We start from the raw sequence: 23,691 nt of genomic DNA, 5'->3' as shown, positions 1-23,691 counted from the left end.
TTCAAAGTATTCCCTCCACCGATCCACAACATCCGCAGTCGAGGTCAGCAGAACACCATCCTCACCATACACGGTGTTAATAGTGCACTGCTTCCCCTTCCTGAGGCGGCGGATGGTGGTCCAGAATCGCTTCGAAGCCGTCCGGAAGTCGTTTTCCATGGCTTCCCCGAACTCCTCCCATGTCCGAGTTTTTGCCTCTGCGACCGCTGAAGCCGCACACCACTTGGCCTGTCGGTACCTGTCCGCTGCCTCAGGAGTCCTATGAGCCAAAAGAACCCGATAGGACTCTTTCTTCAGCTTGACGGCATCCCTCACCGCCGGTGTCCACCAACGGGTTCTAGGATTACCGCCACGACAGGCTAATAATTGGTTTTTAATCTTCATTATTTACTTCAAGTTAAGTATGTCTCTATATACATACAGTATTTATTTATTTATTTTAGTTAATTTTGGCCAAAGGGGGCGCATTTCAATTTCTTACACACACTTGTTATTACATATGTTGACCAGAGGGGGAGCACTTCAAATTTTTACACACACTTGTTATTTCATATGTCGATCAGAGGGGGAGCACTTTTAAACAACCCTCATTTTGAAAAATTTCACCACCAGGTGTGCAAATGAGACATTCTCTATTAGATGCAATGGTTTTCCGTATTGGGACCATGATTTATGTCCTCACTTGTTCACACCTCCTCATATGGAAGCTACTTTTCCTTGTTGATGTCTCAAGAAGGGTAGAAATACAAGACCACACACACACACACGCACACACAAATTGTTTTATTTGTTACCTTTTTGAGACCTCCGAAAAATGCCTACCTCTTTAGGACCACCCTTTCTAGATATATGAAGATTTGTATTTACAACATTAATAATATATACATACTATGCAAATATAAAAAAGCTTGTTGTGAAAAATGAGTTGGAATTTCACAAGAAAAAGGTCACAATTTCACAAGAAAAACTTCGAATTTTGGCAGTATTATGATAAAAGTCATAATTTTACTCAATGCTAGTCAAAATATTATGATACAAGTTGGAATTTTACTCTAACAGTCGCAATTTTACAAGGAAAGCTTAACATTTTGGCAATTTTATGAAAGGAGTCACAACAAGCCACAATTTTACAAGAAAACTTTAATATTTTGGCAATATTATAATAATAATCGGAATTTCACTTGGCAAAATTATGACAAAAGTCATCATTTTACTCAAAATGTCACCAATTTACAAGTACAACAAAAAAAATTGGCAATGTTGTGATAAAAGTCAGAATTGTATAGGACAAATGTCACCATTTTGCATGAAAAAGTAATAATTTTACATGAAAAAGTAATAATTTTATAAGAAAATATTGCAATATTACAGAAGCAGAAAGAATATGAGAAATGGTTCACAATTTTATAAGACAAAAGTCGACACATTGTGAGAAAAAGACTGCTTTCAGTTAATTAATTTATTATTTTTTTGTGTGTAATTGGTTTTTAAACCACATCATTTACTTCAAGTTATTACAGTATGTCTCTATATACATATTTATTAATTAATTTATTTTAATTAATTTTGGCCAAAGGGGGCACATTTCAATTTCTTACACACACACTTATTGCATATCTTGGCCAGAGGGGGAGCACTTCAAATTTTTACACACACTTGTTATTTCATATGTTGACCAGAGGGGGAGCACTTTTAAAACCGACACATAGTCAATTTGAAAAATCCCTCCTTTTTGGCACCACCCTCATTTTGATAGATGTCACCACCAGGGGTGCAAATGAGACATTCTCTATTAGATGCAATGGTTTTCCTTATTGGGACCATGATTTCGGTCCAAACTTATTCACACCCCCTCATATGGAAGCTACTTTTCCTTCTTGATGTCTCAAGAAGGGTAGAAATACAAGAACAGACACACACACACACACACCTGACCTGTTTGTTGGCTCCCTCTCAGGATGAACAAAGCCGTGACTCTGAGTTTTGAAAGGGACGTTGGGAATCGCACCACGCACCACTTCATGTACCCGGAGAGTGCGGTGGACGTGGAGGGCGGTGTGAGTCTCATCCTGCTGCCGTTCAAGCTGCGAGACATGGAGTGGCTGACCAGCGCTCTGTCCACTGGGCAGATCAAAATGTAGGCAACTATTGATGCTTCTCTAATCACTAAGTAATAATCAAGCCCCAGGCTTCTTGTGGCACCAATCAAGAGTTTGTTAGTGGTAGGGCTGCACGATTCATCCACATTGAGGTTTAAATTTGAGCAATTATTTGTGGGTTTTTTTCCTCCACCGTCACCGCCATTTGAGTGACAGACACTTCACTTTTATTCGTCTCTCGCCCCAAACAGGGAGACAGAGGTCTCCCTCCGTGCACCTGAGCCGTTTATTTAACATTACAATGACCCGAACGCAGTGAGCCCTCTTTTCACTCGTTCACAATCTTTGTCCCGGTGGGCAGAAAACGAGACCGCCAGCTTTACACGCACAGGAAGTATGGACAGACAGCCCTTCTACTCGAGAGCGGCAAGTAGGGTTGTCCCAATACTTTTCGGTACTTTTCTAAATAAAGGGGACCACAAAAACTGTCATTATTGGCTTTATTTTAACAAAAAATCTTAAGGTACATTAAACATATGTTTATTATTGTAATTTAGTCCTTAAATAAAATAGTGAACATACTAGACAACTTGTCTTTTAGTAGTAAGTAAACAAATAAAGACTCCTTTTTAGTCTGCTGACATATGCAGTAACATAGTCATTTATATTCTATTATTTTGTCAACATTATGAGGGACAAACTGTAAAAATTGATTATTAATCTACTTGTTCATTTACTGTTAATATCTGCTTATTTTCTGTTTTAACATGTTCTATCTACACTTCTGTTAAAATGTAATAATCACTTATTCTTCTCCTTTGATACTTCACATTAGTTTTGGATGATACCACACATTTAGGTATCGATCCGATACCAAGTAGTTACAGGATCATACATTGGTCATATTCAAAGTCCTCATGTGCGCAGGGACCTGTTTCCTGAGTTGACTTCTTTTTGCAGGCCACATAAATGACATTGCTGGGCCACATGAAATTATGCCACCTCTCACATCAAATGACTTGGTGGGCCACATAAATTAAAGCGCCAGGATCACACAAAATGATGCAGCAGACCACACAAAATGACGTGGCGGGCCAGGGTTGGCCCCAGAGCTTTAAGTTTGACACCTGTGCTCTATGGACTTTGGAATGGACGTGGCTGTGACGCTGCTAAACAGAAGTAAACGTCTCACATGTTGACTCACCACTGAATAGAAGTTTAGTTGAAACAAAGTATAGGTATGTATATACAGTAAATGTACTGTATATATACTGTACTTGTACTACATGTACAGTATATAAAGTAGAACAAGCAAACACCCGATCAGCTACTGAATCATGTAACCCCTCCCCTAGTGGTTGTGGCCTTAAGCAACCACATAGTGTTTATGCCAGGGGCCGGCCCTGCTTACACATTTCAAGAGTGTCACTATGCAAAATGAGTTGATGTGTAATTCCTGGCAATTGGTTGTGTTTATTTTGCATAAATCAAAGTGTGTGTGTGTGCGTGTGTGTGTGCGTGTGTGTGTGTGTGTGTGTGTGTGTGTGTGTGTGTGTGTGTGTGTGTGTGTGTGTGTGTGTGTGTGTGTGTGTGTGTGTGTGTCACCAGGACGTACATGAGGGTGAAAGACAGAGTGAAAGCAGATCAAGATAAGGTAAGAACAGTAGAAGGATAACTAATTGTTGTGACACCATGGTAATGATGTGTGTGTGTGTTTTTTTTAGGTCATGGTGGTGAATCCGGTTTTCTTTAAATACGTTCATGATCGCTGGACTGAGCGTCATGGCCGCTACCCGTCCACAGGCATGCTGGCCCTCATCTTCGCCCTGCACACCTGCGACCAGGTACATCACTTATATTTCACTCAAGTATTGATGGAAAGTTTAGTAGCCTAACGGGACTCTAGACCAGTGTTTTCAACCTTTTTTGAGAACAAGGCACATTTTTTTTTAATTGAAAAAATCTGGCAGCACACCACCAGCAGAAATCCTAAAAAAAATTAAACTCATTGATTGATTGATTGAAACTTAAATTAGTAGATTGCACAGTACACTTGCTCAATTCCGTACAATTGACCACTAAATGGTAACACCCGAATAAGTTTTTCAACTTGTTTAAGTCGGGGTCCACGTAAATCAATTCCTGGTCAGTAGCCGATATTGACAATAAAAACTTGTTGGATATACCGTAATTTCCGGACTATAAGCCGCACCTGACTATAAGCCGCACCAGCTACATTTAGGGGAAAATACAGATTGCTCCATATATAAGCCGCACCCGACTATAAGCCGCAGGCGTTTTGATGTGTAATTACCGTAGTATATAGGGGTTCCTGCTACCACGGAGGGGATTGTCTGGACAGAGATGACTGTTTGGGAATGCAAAACGTCCCCTTTATTAACAATAAATCTTTCAATCAAACTTTCACATCTTTAACATGGCGAACAGCATTTGTGCAGAGTACAAATAATACAACGGTATTACAGGTAGTGACGGTAGTCAGTCTTTAATCACTGGTCATCGTCTTCCTCCTGCGTACTAAAACCACCGAAATCCTCTTCGTCGGTGTCGGAGAAGAACAGGTCCAAAATGGCGTCGTCAGCCACTTTCTCTCCTTCGTCAGTGGAATCAACAGCTTCGGCTCCGTCAGCCGTTACGCCGTCCTCTTCATCATCACGACGCAGCAGTCCAGCTTTTCGATAGCCGTTGATGATCGTGGATGTTTTCACACTTTTCCATGCCGTCAGGATCCACTGGCAGACTTGAGCAAAAGTTGCTTTTCGCATGCGACCAGTTTTGGTGAATGATTTCTCACCGTTAGTCATCCATGCCTCCCACTGAACTCTTAGTGCCACTTTAAAAGCACGATTCACACTGATGTCCAGTGGCTGCAAATGCTTCGTTGTGCCCCCAGGAATCACAGCTGGAATAGAGTTTGTGCTCTTGATGGCTGCTTTCACAGAATCTGTTATATGGGCTCTCATGCTGTCCAAAACGAGCAGTGCTTTTTTTTGGTGAAAAAATCCCCCAGGTCGCTTGACATAGCACTCATTCAGCCATTCCTTCATAACGCTTTCCATCATCCACCCTTTCTGGTTGACTTTTATGGAGATGTCTTTCGGGAATTTTTCATTTGGCATAGTAATCCGTTTAAAAATCACCATCGGTGGAAGCTTTAGTCCAGATGCTGTGCAGCCCAGAACACAAGTGAAATGTGTTCTCTCATGGCCAGTTGTTCTCAGTGTGATGGACGATTCACCTTTTTTGTTAACAGTCCTTGTGAGAGGCAAGTCAAAGGAAAGAGGCACTTCATCCATGTTTATTATCTCGTCCGGTCCGATGGAATATTCCTCTATTTTTCTTTGTGTGAATTCGCGGAAGTTTGTTATTTTCTCCTCGTGGTCGGGAGGGAGTTGCTGACTCAGAGTCGTTCGCGCCCTAATGGACAGCCCCTTTCGTCTCATAAATCTGACACACCATGATGGTCCGCCTCTAAAATCTTGAATATTCATTTCTTTGGCGGTTGTTTGGGCTTTCAGTCGGATCTGCACGGTGGAAACACCCCGGCCGTCTGCTCTCTGTGTGTTCACCCAGTCCTCAAGAAAGTTTTCAAGTTCCGGCCATCTGCTTTTATTACCTCTGAAGGATTTTTTTGTCTTTTTGCATTGAATCAGTTCTTCATGCTGCCGTCTCCAACGTCTCACCATTGATTCGTTGATGTCAAGGGTACGTGCTGCAGCTCTATTTCCTTCTTTGACAGCCAAATCGATTGCCTTTAACTTAAACGCAGCATCATATGCACTTCTACGTTTGTTTTGTTTTTTAAAAACTACAACATTTATAATACAAAGTAGTGTATAGTTCTAACTTATATCTGTCTGTAGACAAGTTATGGAAGATAAAAACTACATTTATAATACAAGGTAGTGTATAGTTCTAACGTATATCTGTCTGTAGACACATTATGGAAGATAAAAACTACAACATTTATAATACAAAGTAGCAGAGGTGTGGACTCGAGTCACATGACTTGGACTCGAGTCAGACTCGAGTCATGAATTTGATGACTTTAGACTCGACTTGACAAAATGTAAAGAGACTTGCAACTCGACTTGGACTTGAACATCAATGACTTGTGACTTCACTTGGACTTAAGCCTTTTGACTTGACAAGACTTGCTACTTTCCCCAAAACCCAACGATTAAAAAGTTATTCGGGAGCGCTCCGTATCTTCCAAAGTGTACGTGTGTGTGTCTGTCAGGGAGTGTGCGCTCTCTCAGCGTGTGTGTCTGTCAGTACAACAGCCAATCAAATTAGATCCACATTGTTTTCATCCCACGGCATTCATCCAATCAAATTGCAGAACAACCAACGAAGAATAGCTCTCAAACAACGCGCCAGTGAGGAAAAATTACGTCAAATATAGTTTCGTTCGGGTATTAAAACTACGACTTGGTCAACAAAAAACGAATTGCAACAACTTCCAACTTCGTTCGACATTTGAAGTTGCAAACAGAACGGTAAGTTTTGAATGTAAGATAACGTTTATTGGCTAAGTAACGTGACTTTTATTTGCTGTGTATTTAAATCAGTGAGGCTGTAAACTCACTGCTAACGTTATAACCATAGGCATCTTATAAGGGTACGCAGCATCGACCGCTACTGCCTACTGGCGCAGACGAGACGCGGGGCCGCCATCTTGGAGTGGTGATCCTCTCCACTCAGTGCAATTCATTTGGCAGGAGCAATGAACTGTCAGCGCATTTAATTCATTTTACCTCACTGAATACCACTGATTTTCACGCGCTTTTTTGTCACACGTGTAGTTATGATAAAGGACACATGTTTTGGCGTGTTTTATTATTAATAGTTTAACAGTAATAAAATATTCTTATATGCTATAAGTGACCAGACGTCTGAGATCAAAACTGGGAATATAATCCCAGAGAAGGGGCCAGTTGTTCTCAGTGTGATGGACGATTCACCTTTTTTGTTAACAGTCCTTGTGAGAGGCAAGTCAAAGGAAAGAGGCACTTCATCCATGTTTATTATCTCGTCCGGTCCGATGGAATATTCCTCTATTTTTCTTTGTGTGAATTCGCGGAAGTTTGTTATTTTCTCCTCGTGGTCGGGAGGGAGTTGCTGACTCAGAGTCGTTCGCGCCCTAATGGACAGCCCCTTTCGTCTCATAAATCTGACACACCATGATGGTCCGCCTCTAAAATCTTGAATATTCATTTCTTTGGCGGTTGTTTGGGCTTTCAGTCGGATCTGCACGGTGGAAACACCCCGGCCGTCTGCTCTCTGTGTGTTCACCCAGTCCTCAAGAAAGTTTTCAAGTTCCGGCCATCTGCTTTTATTACCTCTGAAGGATTTTTTTGCCTTTTTGCATTGAATCAGTTCTTCATGCTGCCGTCTCCAACGTCTCACCATTGATTCGTTGATGTCAAGGGTACGTGCTGCAGCTCTATTTCCTTCTTTGACAGCCAAATCGATTGCCTTTAACTTAAACGCAGCATCATATGCACTTCTACGTTTGTTTTCCATATTGTTTTCCAAACTGTCGCTGACGCTCTCCTACTCTTTATTTTGCTCTCGTTACCTGGCGCAAGATGGCTGCCTCGGTCTCGCGCATCTTCGGTAGTGTGCGCCCTTGGTTACCGTAAGCCGTAAAAAAGCCGTAAAATAGCCGCACCGTCGTAAAAGCCGCACGGACCAAAACGAGGGAAAAAAGTAGCGGCTTATGGTCCGGAAATTACGGTAACTTTAAACCATAACCAAGCATGCATCACTATAGCTCTTGTCTCAAAGTAGGTGTACTGTCACCACCTGTCACATCACGCCCTGACTTATTGTGAGGTTTTTGGTGTTTTCCTGTGTAGTGTTTTAGTTCTTGTCTTGCGCTCTTATTTTGGTGGCTTTTCCTGTTTTGTTGGTGTTTTCCTGTAGCAGTTTCATGTCTTCCTTCCAGCGCTATTCCCCGCATCAACTTTTTTTAGCAATCCAGAATATTTCAGTTGTTGCTATCCTTCTTTGTGGGGACATTGTTGATTGTCATGTCATGTTCGGGTGTACTTTGTGGACGCCGTCTGCTCCACATGCTGTAAGTCTTTGCTGTCGTCCAGCATTCTGTTTTTGTTTACTTTGTAGCCAGTTCAGTTTTAATTTCGTTCTGCATAGCCATTCCTAAGCGTCAATGACTTTTCTTAGCGGCACTTGCCTTCTGTTTATTTTTGGTTTAAGCGTTAGATACCTTTTGACCTGCACGCTGCCTCCAGCATATTGTGATCATAACAAAGCAATTGGCTACCTGCTGCCACCTACTGATATGGAAGAGTGTTAAACGGTTACTCTGCCTAGCTTTAGACAGCACCGACACTCAACAACAACACATTATTTGCGGATTATAATTACTGGTTTGCAAAAAATATTTTTAACCCAATTAGGTGAAATGACATCATCTCCCACAGCACACCAGACTGTATCTCACGGCACACCAGTGTGCCGCGGCACAGTGGTCGAAAAACACTGCTCTAGACCATCATCTGAAACCCAGAAGTCCCTCTAGGTCACGTGATTGCAACCCGGCCATATGGTAACTTTTTACCCAAAGTGCTTTGCGCGAGTTCACCATTGTAGTCCGACTCTGTAGTCACTAAGTTCCTTCTTTTTAAGGCAGACTGGCTCGTACATGCACATGTATCCTCCGCTGTTGTCATTTCTAATACAAAGTAGTGTATAGTTCTAACGTATATCTGTCTGTAGACACGTTATGGAAGATAAAAACTACAACATTTATAATACAAAGTAGTGTATAGTTCTAACTTATATCTGTCTGTAGACAAGTTATGGAAGATAAAAACTACATTTATAATACAAGGTAGTGTATAGTTCTAACGTATATCTGTCTGTAGACACATTATGGAAGATAAAAACTACAACATTTATAATACAAAGTAGCAGAGGTGTGGACTCGAGTCACATGACTTGGACTCGAGTCAGACTCGAGTCATGAATTTGATGACTTTAGACTCGACTTGACAAAATGTAAAGAGACTTGCAACTCGACTTGGACTTGAACATCAATGACTTGTGACTTCACTTGGACTTAAGCCTTTTGACTTGACAAGACTTGCTACTTTCCCCAAAACCCAACGATTAAAAAGTTATTCGGGAGCGCTCCGTATCTTCCAAAGTGTACGTGTGTGTGTCTGTCAGGGAGTGTGCGCTCTCTCAGCGTGTGTGTCTGTCAGTACAACAGCCAATCAAATTAGATCCACATTGTTTTCATCCCACGGCATTCATCCAATCAAATTGCTGAACAACCAACGAAGAATAGCTCTCAAACAACGCGCCAGTGAGGAAAAATTACGTCAAATATAGTTTCGTTCGGGTATTAAAACTACGACTTGGTCAACAAAAAACGAATTGCAACAACTTCCAACTTCGTTCGACATTTGAAGTTGCAAACAGAACGGTAAGTTTTGAATGTAAGATAACGTTTATTGGCTAAGTAACGTGACTTTTATTTGCTGTGTATTTAAATCAGTGAGGCTGTAAACTCACTGCTAACGTTATAACCATAGACATCTTATAAGGGTACGCAGCATCGACCGCTACTGCCTACTGGCGCAGACGAGACGCGGGGCCGCCATCTTGGAGTGGTGATCCTCTCCACTCAGTGCAATTCATTTGGCAGGAGCAATGAACTGTCAGCGCATTTAATTCATTTTACCTCACTGAATACCACTGATTTTCACGCGCTTTTTTGTCACACGTGTAGTTATGATAAAGGACACATGTTTTGGCGTGTTTTATTATTAATAGTTTAACAGTAATAAAATATTCTTATATGCTATAAGTGACCAGACGTCCGAGATCAAAACTGGGAATATAATCCCAGAGAAGGGGGGAAAACAGTCAGCTATTTTTAAGTTGAAGAAACAATATGATTAGGTTATATAAACATGCGTATATTCTACATAAACAATGTATGAATACATTAGATATCTATATATCTTATAGACTGTATCTCTGTTGCTGCAGCAGCAGAGTTTATTCTGTCTTGACACTTTGTATTGATATTTTGTATTACATTCTTCCCTTAAATGATCATGTTTACAGTGATTGTTTTATATGTGTTTTTTATGTATGTCGCTTTGGATAAAAACCTCTGCCAAATACTTTAACACAGTGGTCCCCAACCACCGGGCCGCGGTCCGGTACCGCTCCGTGGATCAATTGGTACCGGGCCGCACAAGAAATAAAAAAATACAAAAAATTATTATTACTATTTTTTTTTTTATTAAATCAACATAAAAAACACAAGATACACTTACAATTAGTGCACCAACCCCAAAAACCTCCCTCCCCCATTTACACTCATTCACACTCATTCGCACAAAAGGGTTGTTTCTTTCTGTTATTAATATTTTTGGTTCCTACATTATATATCAATATAGATCAATACAGTCTGCAGGGATACAGTCCCTGCAATTTTAAATGCACTTGTTTTAATAAATAAATACAGCGTTTTAAAAGCATACACAATCTGTGTAAATATATTAGTCTGTGGTTAAAAGGACTTGAAAGGACTCGAAACTTAAAATGCAGGACTTGGGACTTGACTTGAGACTTTCCAGTCTTGACTTTGGACTTGACTTGGGACTTGCCTGTCTTGACTCAGGACTTGACTCGAGACTTGAGGGCAAAGACTTGAGACTTACTTGGGACTTGCAAAACAATGACTTGGTCCCACCTCTGCAAAGTAGTGTATAGTTCTAACTTATATCTGTCTGTAGACTCGCTACGGAAGATAAAAACTACAACATGGCTGACATGGAGAAGACACTGTCAAAGTGGAGGAATGTAAATAAGAGCGCCCACAAAATGGCGCATCCTTAAAGCGTCTTAAAGATGGTCTGTAAAACATCATCTATGCAACATTTTGAGCAAAGAACCATGACATGTTATGTAGACCACAAGGAAGTGTTTACATGTAGAAAAATATCATAATATGACAACTTTAGATGAATAGTAGATATTAGTTTTTACTTTTGTAAAGTTATTGTGTACTATTGACTTAGTTTTGGACAAATAAATGAAGGAACTAGTTGGAATATTGTGTTGATATTGTTGAAATGTCAATAGTACTCACCATGAATACATGAAAAATGTACAGTTAATAATTGTGAAAGCTGTTGGTATCGGCCGAGCGCACTCACGGACGATGAAATGGTCAACATCAAACCCTAATGGGGACTTTTCCGATTCCCAAGTAATGCTTGTTTTAGGGTTGTCTTGATACCAATATTTGGTAACAGTACCAAAATGTATTTCGATACTTTTCTAAACAAAGGGGACCACAAAACATGTAATTATTGGCTTTATTTTAACAAAAAATCTTAGGGTACATTAAACACTACAGCTTGTTGCTCTTGTTATATTATTATTTTTACTGTCATATTTTTATTCTTATTGTTGCTTTTTCTTTTTATTCTTATTGTAATATTTTATATTTTATTTCTATTTATACCCCCATTATTTACTTTTTAAATTTGATCTCAATTGTGTACACTGTTGCTAGAATTGTAATTTTCCTGAGGGAACTCTCCTGAAGGAATCAAAGTACTATCTATCTATCTAACATATGTTTATTATTGCAATTTAGTCCTTAAATAAAATAGTGAACACACTAGACAACTTGTCTTTTAGTAGTAAGTAAACCAACAAAGGCTCATAATTAGTCTGCTGACGTATGCAGTAACATATTGTGTCATTTATATTCTATTATTTTGTCTACATTATGAGGGACAAACTGTAATAATTGATTATCAATTAACTTGTTCATTTACTGTTAATATCTGCTTATTTTCTGTTTCAACATGTTCTATCTACACTTCTGTTAAAATTTAATCATCACTTATTCTTCTCTTGTTTGATACTTTACATTAGTTTTGGATGATACCACACATTTAGGTATCGATCCGATACCAAGTAGTTACAGGATCATACATTGGTCATATTCAAAGTCCTCATGTGTCCAGGGACGCATTTCCTGACTTTATAAACATAATATGAATTTTAAAAACGGAAAAAAGATTTTGTAACAATAAAAAATATTGTTGTAATCATAGTAGTATCGACTAGATACGCTCTTGTACTTGGTATCATTACAGTGGATGTCAGGTGTAGATCCACCCATGCCATTTGTTTACATTATGACGTCGGGGAGCTGTTGTATCCTCCTACGGTGTGTAGTGAAGCATGTTTAGCTATTCCTCCTCCTCCAGTGATAATTCTACTTGTAAAAAACATACTTTATTTGTCGCCATGGAGGCCAGGATTAGTGATTTAAAAGTAGCTAAAACACTGCAGACTGTGGATGGATGTTAGCTGCTAGCTAGCTAGCCATGTCTTAAAGCACCTCTTCCTGAGGGTGTTTCAGTGTTATAACTTCACCTTTATCTTTACTTTTTAAGCCAAAATGCGTCCATTCTCCCTTTTCTGTCTACACACTGTGTCTGCTTGTAAGCACTCTGTGTGTATGTGTGTGTGTGTGCACTGCCGAACATGCTCCTCTGCTCCTAAAACTAGCAATGTCACGACGTAATACGCGCCGTCATGCCTGTAAAAAAAATATGGGGAACCAGTACTTTTCAAACATAGTACCGTTTTTGATACATTAGTACCGCGATACTATACTAGTACCGGTATACCGTACAACCCTAGCTTGTATTGTACGGATGTGTCCTTCAAGAAGGTTGTTGATCCTTATGAAGTTGTCCGTCAAGCAGGTTCTACAATGTGTGTTTGTAGGTGTCGGTATTTGGTTACGGCGCAGACAAGCAGGGCAACTGGCACCACTACTGGGAGGAGAACCGCTACGCCGGAGCCTTCCGGAAGACCGGCGTCCACAGCGCCGACTTTGAGACTCAAGTGATCGAGCAGCTGGCCAAGGAGGGGAAGATCAGTCTGCACCTGTGAAGTCCGCCTGGACCCTCCAGCACACGCCTTGACCGTCCTGCGAACACATGCGGACACGCAGCACTTCTGATGGAGAGGAAGCGCGACATCTCGTGAGCGTCCTCCGAATGACACTGAATAACCAAACCGGGGGCACACGAGGGTCCGGACTGCTGGTCCGTCTTGTGACGACATCCGCGTGCCTTCATGACGCCAATGGGGAGTCTGCAATTCTGCCTCACACCGTCCTGCAACCTCGAAAAAAGCTTTGCGCTGAGTGGGGAACAACCACAAACTTTAAAACAGTCCTTAATTGACACTGTTTAGGGATAACCTCTTTTTTTTTTTTCACTCCGAGCACTTTGTCTGAAGCAAATGGCCACCATTTTGCTGCTTTATTGTGCCCGCTCACACTGCGTCTTCGTGTGCTTTCGCACAGAATTGCGAAAATTCCAATCGCACCTAAATGCCTCACAGCAAGCCCGTGACATCACTCTCTTTCTCCTATTGGTCCAACGACTGGCGCGAGAATGTAAACAGGAAGAAAGTGAGAGAGGCGACACAACACAGAGCCAAAATAGTTTGTAGGAGGTTGAATAGTGAAGAGGACTTAAGTAATTCCGGCTACAATATGCCAGCAGATAGTGCTCTTTAAGGGGGGATTTTTTTTATCCTCTCTCTTCAAGCGCTGCTTGAATGAACACGTGATAAACCGGAAAGAAACGCCTTGGGTAAGTCCTAGTTCTCTTTTTTTTTTATAAGTATCAGCATTTAGTTCAGGATTATTACTGAATCGACGACAAAAAATTTCTGGTTGCAGTAAAATAACACGCCTTAACTATCGTCTTGACCACGTTTTGCCTTGTCACGTGATGTCAATGTTGGCCAAAAAAAAAAAAAAAAAAAAAGCAGACGATTTCATGTGTTTTGCCTTAAATAACGTTATCTTATCTTAATCATTAGTATCTCGTAAAAGCCCAGCTACAAAGAAAAAATTCCAGAAGACGTCCTCAGTGAGAACATTCATGACACAAAATGACTGTTTGCTCTAAAATAACACATGATCGTGTTGACGTTTTGCCTTGTCAAGCGATGTCAATGTTGGCCAACAAAAAAAGCAGACGAGCTCATGTATGTTTTGCCTTAAAGAAAGTTATCATATCTTAAATCACTAGTAGCTTGTAAAAAGCCCAACTACAAAGAAGAAAGTCAATAAGACGTCCCCGGTGAGTACATTCATGACAAAAAAAAAGTCTGATCTATTCTCTGTGTCATACTTGATCATTTCACGATATTGCCATATTTTTGCTGAAAGGATTTAGTAGAGAACAACGACGATAAAGATCGCAACTTTTGGTATCTGATAAAAAAAAAAAGCCTTGCCCCTACCGGAAGTAGCGTGACGTAGTCAATTGAACATTTCCGCAAAGTTCCCTATTGTTTACAATGATGGCCGCCAGAAGTGAGAGCGATTCGGACCAAGAAAGCGACGATTTCCCCATTAATTTGAGCGAGGATGAAAGATTTGTGGATGAGGAAAGTGCAAGTGAAGGACTAGTGGGGAGTGGAAGCGATTCACATAGGGAAGATGCTGTGAGAGGCGGGTGGGACCTGATATTCAGCTGGGAATGACTACAACAGTAAATAAACACAAGACATATACATATACTCTATTAGCCACAACACGATTCCCGGGCGCGACGCCGCTGCTGCCCACTGCTCCCCAAGGGGATGGGTCAAATGCAGAGGACAAATTTCACCACACCTAGTGTGTGTGTGACAATCATTAGAGAAGAAAAGAAAAGAAAAAGACAACCAGCCCAAAGGACCGTTCACCTAACCCAAGGTTCATAAAGCTTATATATTTACCCAAAGTTACGTACATGACACGCACGTACGGGCAAGCGATCAAATGTTTGGAAGCGCGCGGGTGGGGCCTGATATTCAGCTGGGAATGACTACAACAGTAAATAAACACAAGACATATATATACTCTATTAGTCACAACACAACCAGGCTTATATTTAATATGCCACAAATTAATCCCGCATAACAAACACCTAGGTGTTTGTTATGCTAGCTCCTAGCTACTAGCTCGAGCTAGTTATAGCTCGAGCGGGTTATATGGACGGGATCCTGTCCATATAACCCGCAAATACAATTCAAACACCTGCACAACACACACACTCACTCAGCCCAAAGGACCGTTCACCTAACCCAAGGTTCATAAAGCTTATATATTTAACCAAAGTTACGTACGTGACACGCACGTACGGGCAAGCGATCAAATGTTTGGAAGCGCAGCTGCGTACTCACGGTATGGCGTCTGCGTCTGTGTATCCAAATCAAAGTCCTCCTGGTAAAAATCTCTGTTGTCCCCGAGTTCTTCGATCTTGACTGCATCTTTCGGGAATGTAAACAATGAAACACCGGCTGTGTTGTGTTGCTGACTTCCCTCGCAAAATACTCCGCTTCGCACCGACAACTTTCTTCTTTGCTTGCTCAGCTTCTTTCTCCATAATGCAATGAACAAATTGCAACAGATTCACCAACACAGATGTCCAGAATACTGTGGAATAATGAGATGAAAACAGAGCTATTTCGTATTGGCTTCAATGGGGAGCCATACCTCTGTTTCACTGGCTACGTCACGCGCATACGTCATCCTCCAAAGACGTTTCCAACCGGAAGTTTAGCGGGAAATTTAAAATTGCACTTTATAAGTTAACCCGGCCGTATTGGCATGTGTTGCAATGTTAAGATTTCATCATAAACTATCAGACTGCGTGGTTGGTAGTAGTGGGTTTCAGTAGGCCTTTAAATAACGTTATCATATCTTAATCATTATTATCTCGTTAAAGCCCAACTACAAAGAAAAAATGTCAAGAAGACGTCCCCAGTGAGTACATTCATGACTAGGAAATGACTGTTTGCTCTAAAATAACACATGATCGTGTTGACGTTTTGCCTTGTCAAGCGATGTCAATGTTGGCCAACAAAAAATGCAGACAAGCTCATGTATGTTTTGCCTTAAATAACGTTATCATATCTTAAATCACTAGTAGCTCGTAAAAAGCCCAACTACAAAGAAGAAAGTCAATAAGACGTCCCGGTGAGTACATTCATGACAAAAAATGTCTTAACATGATCGTGTTGACCACGTTTTGCCTTGTCACGTGATGTCAATGTTGGCCAAATACAAAAAAAGCTGACAATTTCATGTGTGTTTTGCCTTAAATAACGTTATCATGTCTTAATCATTAGTATCTCATAAAAGCCCAACCACAAAGAAAAAAGTCAAGAAGATGTCCCCAGTAAGAAAATTCATGACTAAAAATGACTGTTTGCTCTAAAATAACACATGATTGTGTTGACGTTTTGCCTTGTCACGTGATGTCAATGTTGGCCAACAAAAAAAGCAGACGAGCTCATGTATGTTTTGCCTTAAAGAACGTTATCATATCTTAAATCACTAGTAGCTTGTAAAAAGCCCAACTACAAAGAAGAGAGTCAATAAGACGTCCCCGGTGAGTACATTTATGACAAAAAATGTCTGGTTGCACTAGAATAACACGCCTTAACATGATCGTGTTGACAACGTTTTGCCTTGTCACGTGATGTCAATGTTGGCCAAAAAAGCAGACGATTTCATGTGTGTTTTGCGTAAAATAACGTTATCATATCTTAATCACTAGTAGCTCGTAAAAGCCCAACTACAAAGAATAAAGTCAAGTGAGAACATTCATGACTAAAAATTACTGTTTGCTCTAAAATAACACAAGATCGTGTTGACGTTTTGCCTTATCACGTGATGTCAATGTTGGCCAACAAAAAAAGCAGACGGGATTGTGTGTGTTTTGCCTTAAAGAACGTTTTCATATCTTAAATCGCTAGTAGCTCGTAAAAAGCCCAACTACAAAGAAAAAAGTCAAAAAGACGTCCCCAGTGAGAATATTCATGACTAAAAATGACTGTTTGCTCTAAAATAACACATGATCGTGTTGACGTTTTTGCCTTGTCACTATAATGTCAATCTTGGCCAACAAAAAAAGCAGACGATTTCATGTGTGTTTTGCGTTAAATAACATTATCATATCTTAATCACTAGTAGCTTGTGAAAAAGCCCAACTACAAAGAAGAAAGTCAATAAGACATCCCCGGTGAGTACATTCATGACAAAAAAATGTTGGTTGCACTAGAATAACACGCCTTAACATGATCGTCTTGACCATGTTTTGCCTTGTCACGTGATGTCAATGTTGACCAAAAAAAAAAAGCAGACGATTTCATGTGTTTTGCCTTAAATAACGTTGTCATATCTTAATCACTAGTAGCTTGTAAAAAAAACTACAAAGAAGAAAGTCAAGAAGACGTCCCCAGTGAGAACATTCACGAGTCAGCGTGATTGCAGTGTGAGAGATGGCCAACAGGAGGCGCTGAAATAACCACTTCCTGTACTGTGAATGGAGAAATCCTCATGCTGATTGTCAATCATGAATTAAAATGTGTGCAAATGACAATGAAGGAAAATATGGACCAGTCAGGATTTTACTTTCAATGCATAGAATTTTACTTTCACACATCTATGTTGTAAAAGTCCTGTTTCTTTGTTTGAGGTCACAGGGAATAGGAAATAAATCATTCAAGTGCCATGGATACAATTATAGATACTCACAAAAAGTTAGTGCAGGATGATTTTAAAATGCACTTAGCTTGACGAGTAAACTTAATTCCTCAACTTTCGAATGCACATTTCCAACGGGTCGTTGTTGGACACGTGCATTGTAAAGTGTATACAAGCATTTTGTTTACAACCAAAACATGATGACATAACATAACTACCGTAATACAGGAGAAACTCATAGGGTTAGCTTATACCAGCAATTAGATGTTCAAGGTGAAACTAATAAATGACATCATGAAACTCAAGATATTTCAATACCTTTTTTTTTTAATGTAATTTGGATGATTATGGTTCACAGTTTATGAAAACAGCCAATTGGAAATTTCATACATTTTTGGGTTCTCAAAAACCTTAATCCAGGGGTGTCAAACTCATTTTAGCTCAGGGGCCGAATGGAGGAAAATCTGTGCAGACGTAAGCCGGACCATTACAATCCTGGCATTTAAAACTAAAAAAATAAAGACAACTTCAGATTGTTTTTTTTTTTTTTTTGTCTTACTTTGTCCAAAAATAGAACAAACACATTCTGAAAATATTACAATAAAAATATAGAAAAAAAATACAGGCAGCAGTAAAGTTTAGATCCATGAAGGAAAGAAGAAAGTGAATGAATGTTTATAACTTAATACATTTAAATATGCATAAAACTGTGTTTACCTTTTGTATAATTTTTTTAAATGAATTAAGTAATGTTTATGACAACCTTTTTCTAAAACACAATACAGAATGTGAGATATAACAGGATAATGCATACATTTATTATTTGTTTTTAAAACGGTTACAAAAAAGTGGGACCCTAAAGATTTGCTGTGGTGACTTGATGGGGTCCCTGGGACCCCGTTTTGAAAATTCCTAGCGCCAACACTGATGGAGTATTGGTGCGTGTGAAACGGCAGCAGGCGGCTGTGGCCTGCGGGCCGCTTCTAGTACTAATTAAATATCATCCCGGAGGCCATAGATCATTCATTAGTAGGCTCGCGGGCCTTGACTTTGACGCATAGGCCTTAATCCATCCATCCATCCATTTTCTACCGCTTATTCCCTTCGGGATTGCGGGGTGCACTGGAGCCTATCTCAGCTACAATTGGGCGGAAGGCGGGGTACACCCTGGACAAGTCGGGCCTTAATCCATTATCATCAAAATGATAACAAAGAAAAACTTGACAAATCTCACTTTGCATTCAATGAGTTTATATCACATATTAACTTCAAATTAGAAGTTAAATTGCTGAAATAAATTGATTTTTTTTGTTTTTTTACACGGTATTCTTTTTTTGTTGTACTTTCACCTATGTGTGTATAGAATCACATTTATTTTCTGTGTTGCCATAGGTCAATATTATTCATCAGTGATCAAAGATGTCTCATTTCAAATACACAATTTTCCAATTGTGACCAAGATGCATTTTTTTTTAGACAACATCATCATCATTTAAGTTAACATCTGTGTTGTAGGTCTACTCCTACTATTTTCTTCTTCTGATGTTTGTATCTAAAATGACCACTGGTGTGAAACCGCTTGGGACTCATTAAAAAGGTTCTGTGCACAAATGACTTACTACTTGCATCCAGCAGAGGGAGCCACAGTTCACTGCATCCTGCCAACACAGTGTGCGTGTGCGTGTGCGTGTGCGTGTGTGTGTGTGTGTGCGTGCATTGGACATTCTTGTGTGTGAAAGGAATCTGGACTTTGTCTAAACACATGATGACATTGTTAGCGTCCAAGTGTGCCATAAAACAAGGCGAAAGCTGCACGTGCGTCCATAGAGGTCAAAGGGGGTGCCAGCGTGACCTGTTGTCACCTACCCACAGTCTTTTGCTGCACGGTTGCATCGTTACATCATCGTTACCAACTTTTTCCACCACGTAGCACCTGAGAAAACACCAAGTACCACCGTAACAACCATACGTCCTCTGTGTGGGTCTTCAGCTGCACACCTGGTCATGGAGACTGTTTAGCACACATGTGTTTGTAAACATCTAAAATGTCAACGCATATCATTTCTTTGTTTTTTTCTTGTTAGAAACATACAGGATCTGACAGCTGTGGGCCTCTGATCCTCCACTGCACTCTGAGAGGATGTTTACATGGTGTGTGTGTGTGTCATCTGGGTTGTGTAGAGTCATGCATTCTTTCCATTACCCTCATCAAATCAATGTTCAACGCTCTTCTTCCATCGACTGTCTCTTAAAGCTGGTCCCTGTCCGAATGTTTGTAACCTCACACACACATTTTTGTATTTCTTACCATCTTGAGACCTCCAAAAAACGCCTACCTCTTTAGGACCACCCTTTCTAGGTATATAAAGATTTGTATTTACAACATTAATAATATATACAAATATATATATATAAAAAAGGTAAGCTTTTAGTTCATTGTTTTTTAATTGTTTGTTTATAATTGTTTTTTTAATCTTCATTATTTATTTCAAGTTACTACAGTATGTCTCTATATACCAGAGGTGTCAAACTCAAGGCCCGGGGGCCAGATGTGGCCCGCGCCCTCATTTTATCTGGCCTGCCAACACCTGGAAATAATATGTGTCAATAAAGTACTTCATATTTTCTCACTGATCTGAGGCGGTATGTTTTGGACACTCGGGTGAAGAAAGGGGCTGAACTGTCAACTGATCACCATCTGGTGGTGAGTTGGGTCAGATGGCGGGGGAAACCTCTGGACAGACTTGGCAAACCCAAGCGTGTAGTGCGGGTGAACTGGGAACGTTTGGAGGAGTCCTCTGTCCGGAAGGACTTCAACTCCCACCAATGTGGAGCAATGTGGATTCCATCCTGGTCGTGGAACAACTGACCAGCTCTTTACTCTTGCGGGTATCCTGGAGAAGGCCTGGGAGTATGCCTATCCAGTCTACATGTGCTTTGTGGATTTGGAGAAGGCGTATGACCGGGTCTCCCGGGAGATCTTGTGGGAGGTGCTGAGGGAGTACGGAGTGAGGGGAACCCTGCTGAGGGCCATCCAATCGCTGTACAACCAAAGCGAGAGTTGTATCCGGGTGCTTGGATGTAAGTCGGATCCGTTTCCAGTGGGGGTTGGTCTCCGCCAGGGCTGCGCTATGTCACCTATCCTGTTAGTGATTTTTATGGACAAGATTTCTAGGCAGAGTCGTGACCATGGCGTCTCGAGGGAGCTAAAGGTTGCGTCACTGCTGTTTGCAGATGATGTGGTCCTAATGGCACCTTCGGTTCGTGACCTTCAGCTCTCACTGGATCGGTTCTCCGCCGAGTATTCAGCGGCTGGAATGAGGATCAGCATCTCCAAATCTGAGGCCATGGTTCTCAGCAGGAAACCGATGGTTTGCACAGTCCAGGTAGAGGACGAGACTCTGTCCCAGGTGGAGGAGTTTAAGTATCTCGGGGTCTTGTTCACGAGTGAGGGAAAGATGGAGAAGGAAATCAGCCGGAGAATCGGAGCAGCTGGGGCAGTATTGCAGTCTCTCTGCCGCACTGTTGTGACGAAACAAGAGCTGAGCCAGAAGGCAAAGCTCTCGGTCTACCGAGCTATCTCCATCATGACCGAAAGAATAAGATCGCGGATACAAGCGACCGAAATGAGTTTCCTCAGAAGGGTGGCTGGCATCTCCCTTAGAGGTAGGGTGAGAAGTTCAGTCACCCGAGAGAGACTCGGAGTAGAGCCGCTGCTCCTTCGCTTGGAAAGGAGCCAGCTTAGGTGGTTCGGGCATCTCGTGCGGATGCCTCACGAGCGTCTCCCTAGGGAGGTCCTCGTTGCACGTCCCACTGGGAGGAGACCCCGCGGCAGGCCAAGGACCAGATGGGGGGATTACATCCCCTCTCTGGCCTGGGAACACTTCGGGATTCCCCAGGAAAAGGTCGCTAATGTTGCTCTGGAGAGGGAAGTCTGGGGGTCTCTGCTGGAGCTGTTGTCCCCGCGACCCGATTCCAGATAAGCGGTTGAAGATGGATGGATGGATGGATATTTTCTCACTAAATGTAATTGTTTTTTTCATTTTGACAGAAAAAAATATATGTACTGCTTGAAATTGCATACATTTTAAACTTTAATAGTATTCAATATTGCAACAAATATTACAGTATATCATCATACTTTCTAAACATGTTTTTGTCTAAATAAAATACTTAACTTTACAGCAAACTACCCATCAAATTAATAAAAATGACAATACATTTTACATTGTTCTTTACAGCATATTACTGTAAATTGAAAAAAACGACTGCTATTTTTTGCGTAAAAATTTTGCTGACTGAGCTGCCAGTTTTTGACTGTAAAATCTACGGTTGTTGTTTTTAACGGTGTATTACTGTAAATGGAAAGACGGTACATTTGTTTTTACGGTAGAAAAACTGGCAGCTAAGTTGCCAGAATAAATAAAGAACTTGTACTGTTTTTCCATGAACAATATCATGTTGTAAAAACCAATTTCAATTTAACAGAAAAATTATGCCCAAAAAACAATGGTACTGTTTTTCCATTTACCGTAAAATGTTGTAAAAAAAACCCCCGCTATATTTTACAGTAAAATTTTGTAAATGTAAAGTTTTTACCATAAAATGGACAGTCTACTTAAAGGCCTACTGAAATTAGATTTTCTTATTTAAACGGGGATAGCAGGTCCATTCTATGTGTCATACTTGATAATTGCGCGATATTGCCATATTTTTGCTGAAAGGATTTAGTAGAGAACATCGACGATAAAGTTCGCAACTTTTGGTCGCTGATAAAAAAAAAGCCTTGCCTGTACCGGAAGTAGCGTGACTTCACAGGTTGAAGAGCTTCTCACATCTGCACATTGTTTACACCAGCAGCGAGCGCGATTCGGACCGAGAAAGCGACGATTACCCCATTAATTTGAGCAAGGATGAAAGATTCGTGGATGAGGAAAGTGAGAGTGAAGGATTAGAGTGCAGTGCAGGACGCCAGGGTGTATTTTTTTTCGCTCTGACCGTAACTTAAGTACAAGGGCTCATTGGATTCCACACTTTCTCCTTTTTCTATTGTGGATCACGGATTTGTATTTTAAACCACCTCGGATACTATATCCTCTAGAAAATGAGAGTCGAGAACGCGAAATGGACATTCACAGTGATTTTTATCTCCACGACAATACATCGGTGAAGCACTTTAGCTTCGGAGCTAACGTGATAGCATCGTGCTTAACTGCGGATAGAAACAGAAGAAATAAGTCCCTGACTGGAAGGATAGACAGAAGATCAACAATACTACTATTACTTCTACTATCAGGAGACACCGAACCAAACCCTGGACCTGTAACCACACGGTTAATGCTGTCCAGCCTGGCGAAGTCTAGCAATGCTGTTGCTAACGACGCCATTGAAGCTAACTTAGCTACGGGACCTCGACAGAGCTATGCTAAAAACATTAGCTCTCCACCTACGCCAGCCCTCATCTGCTCATCAACACCCGTGCTCACCTGCGTTCCAGCGATCGACGGCGTGACGAAGGACTTCACCAGATCATCGGTGCGGTCGGCGGCTAGCGTCGGATAGCGCGTCTGCTATCCAACTTAAAGTCCTCCTGGTTGTGTTGCCGCTAATACACCGATCCCACCTACAACTTTCTTCTTTGCTGTCTCCATTGTTCATTAAACAAATTGCAAAAGATTCACCAACACAGATGTCCAGAATACTGTGGAATTTTGCGATGAAAACAGACGCTGTTTGTATTGGGACACCATTGTGTCCCAATACTTCCGTTCAATCCGTGACGTCACGCGCAAATGTCATCATACCGAGACGTTTTCAGCCGGATATTTCCCGGGAAATTTAAAATTGCACTTTATAAGTTAACCCGGCCGTATTGGCATGTGTTGCAATGTTAAGATTTCATCATTGATATATAAACTATCAGACTGCGTGGTCGGTACTAGTGGGTTTCAGTAGGCCTTTAAAACAATTTATATAATTAATAATGAAATCCAGAGGCAAATT

At 40.8% G+C, this 23,691-nt stretch overlaps 1 protein-coding gene across 1 annotated transcript in view; it reads left to right on the top strand.

The window, feature by feature from the left end:
* st3gal8 (ST3 beta-galactoside alpha-2,3-sialyltransferase 8) overlaps positions 1-19,288 on the top strand; it is a 71,967-nt gene extending 52,679 nt beyond the window's left edge. Inside the window, exons 6-9 of the mRNA XM_062055865.1 lie at positions 1,958-2,137; positions 3,708-3,753; positions 3,824-3,943; positions 12,918-19,288. Coding sequence (XP_061911849.1) covers positions 1,958-2,137; positions 3,708-3,753; positions 3,824-3,943; positions 12,918-13,085 — 514 coding nt within the window. The 3' untranslated portion in view covers positions 13,086-19,288. The remainder of the gene's footprint in view (positions 1-1,957; positions 2,138-3,707; positions 3,754-3,823; positions 3,944-12,917) is intronic.
* The last annotated feature ends 4,403 nt before the right edge of the window (positions 19,289-23,691 follow it).

The sequence above is a fragment of the Entelurus aequoreus genome, linkage group LG01, assembly GCF_033978785.1.
Source record: "Entelurus aequoreus isolate RoL-2023_Sb linkage group LG01, RoL_Eaeq_v1.1, whole genome shotgun sequence".
Taxonomy (NCBI): domain Eukaryota; kingdom Metazoa; phylum Chordata; class Actinopteri; order Syngnathiformes; family Syngnathidae; genus Entelurus; species Entelurus aequoreus.
The sequence above is the reverse complement of the archived record's forward strand: the minus strand, read 5'-3'. Positions and strand labels throughout refer to the sequence as shown.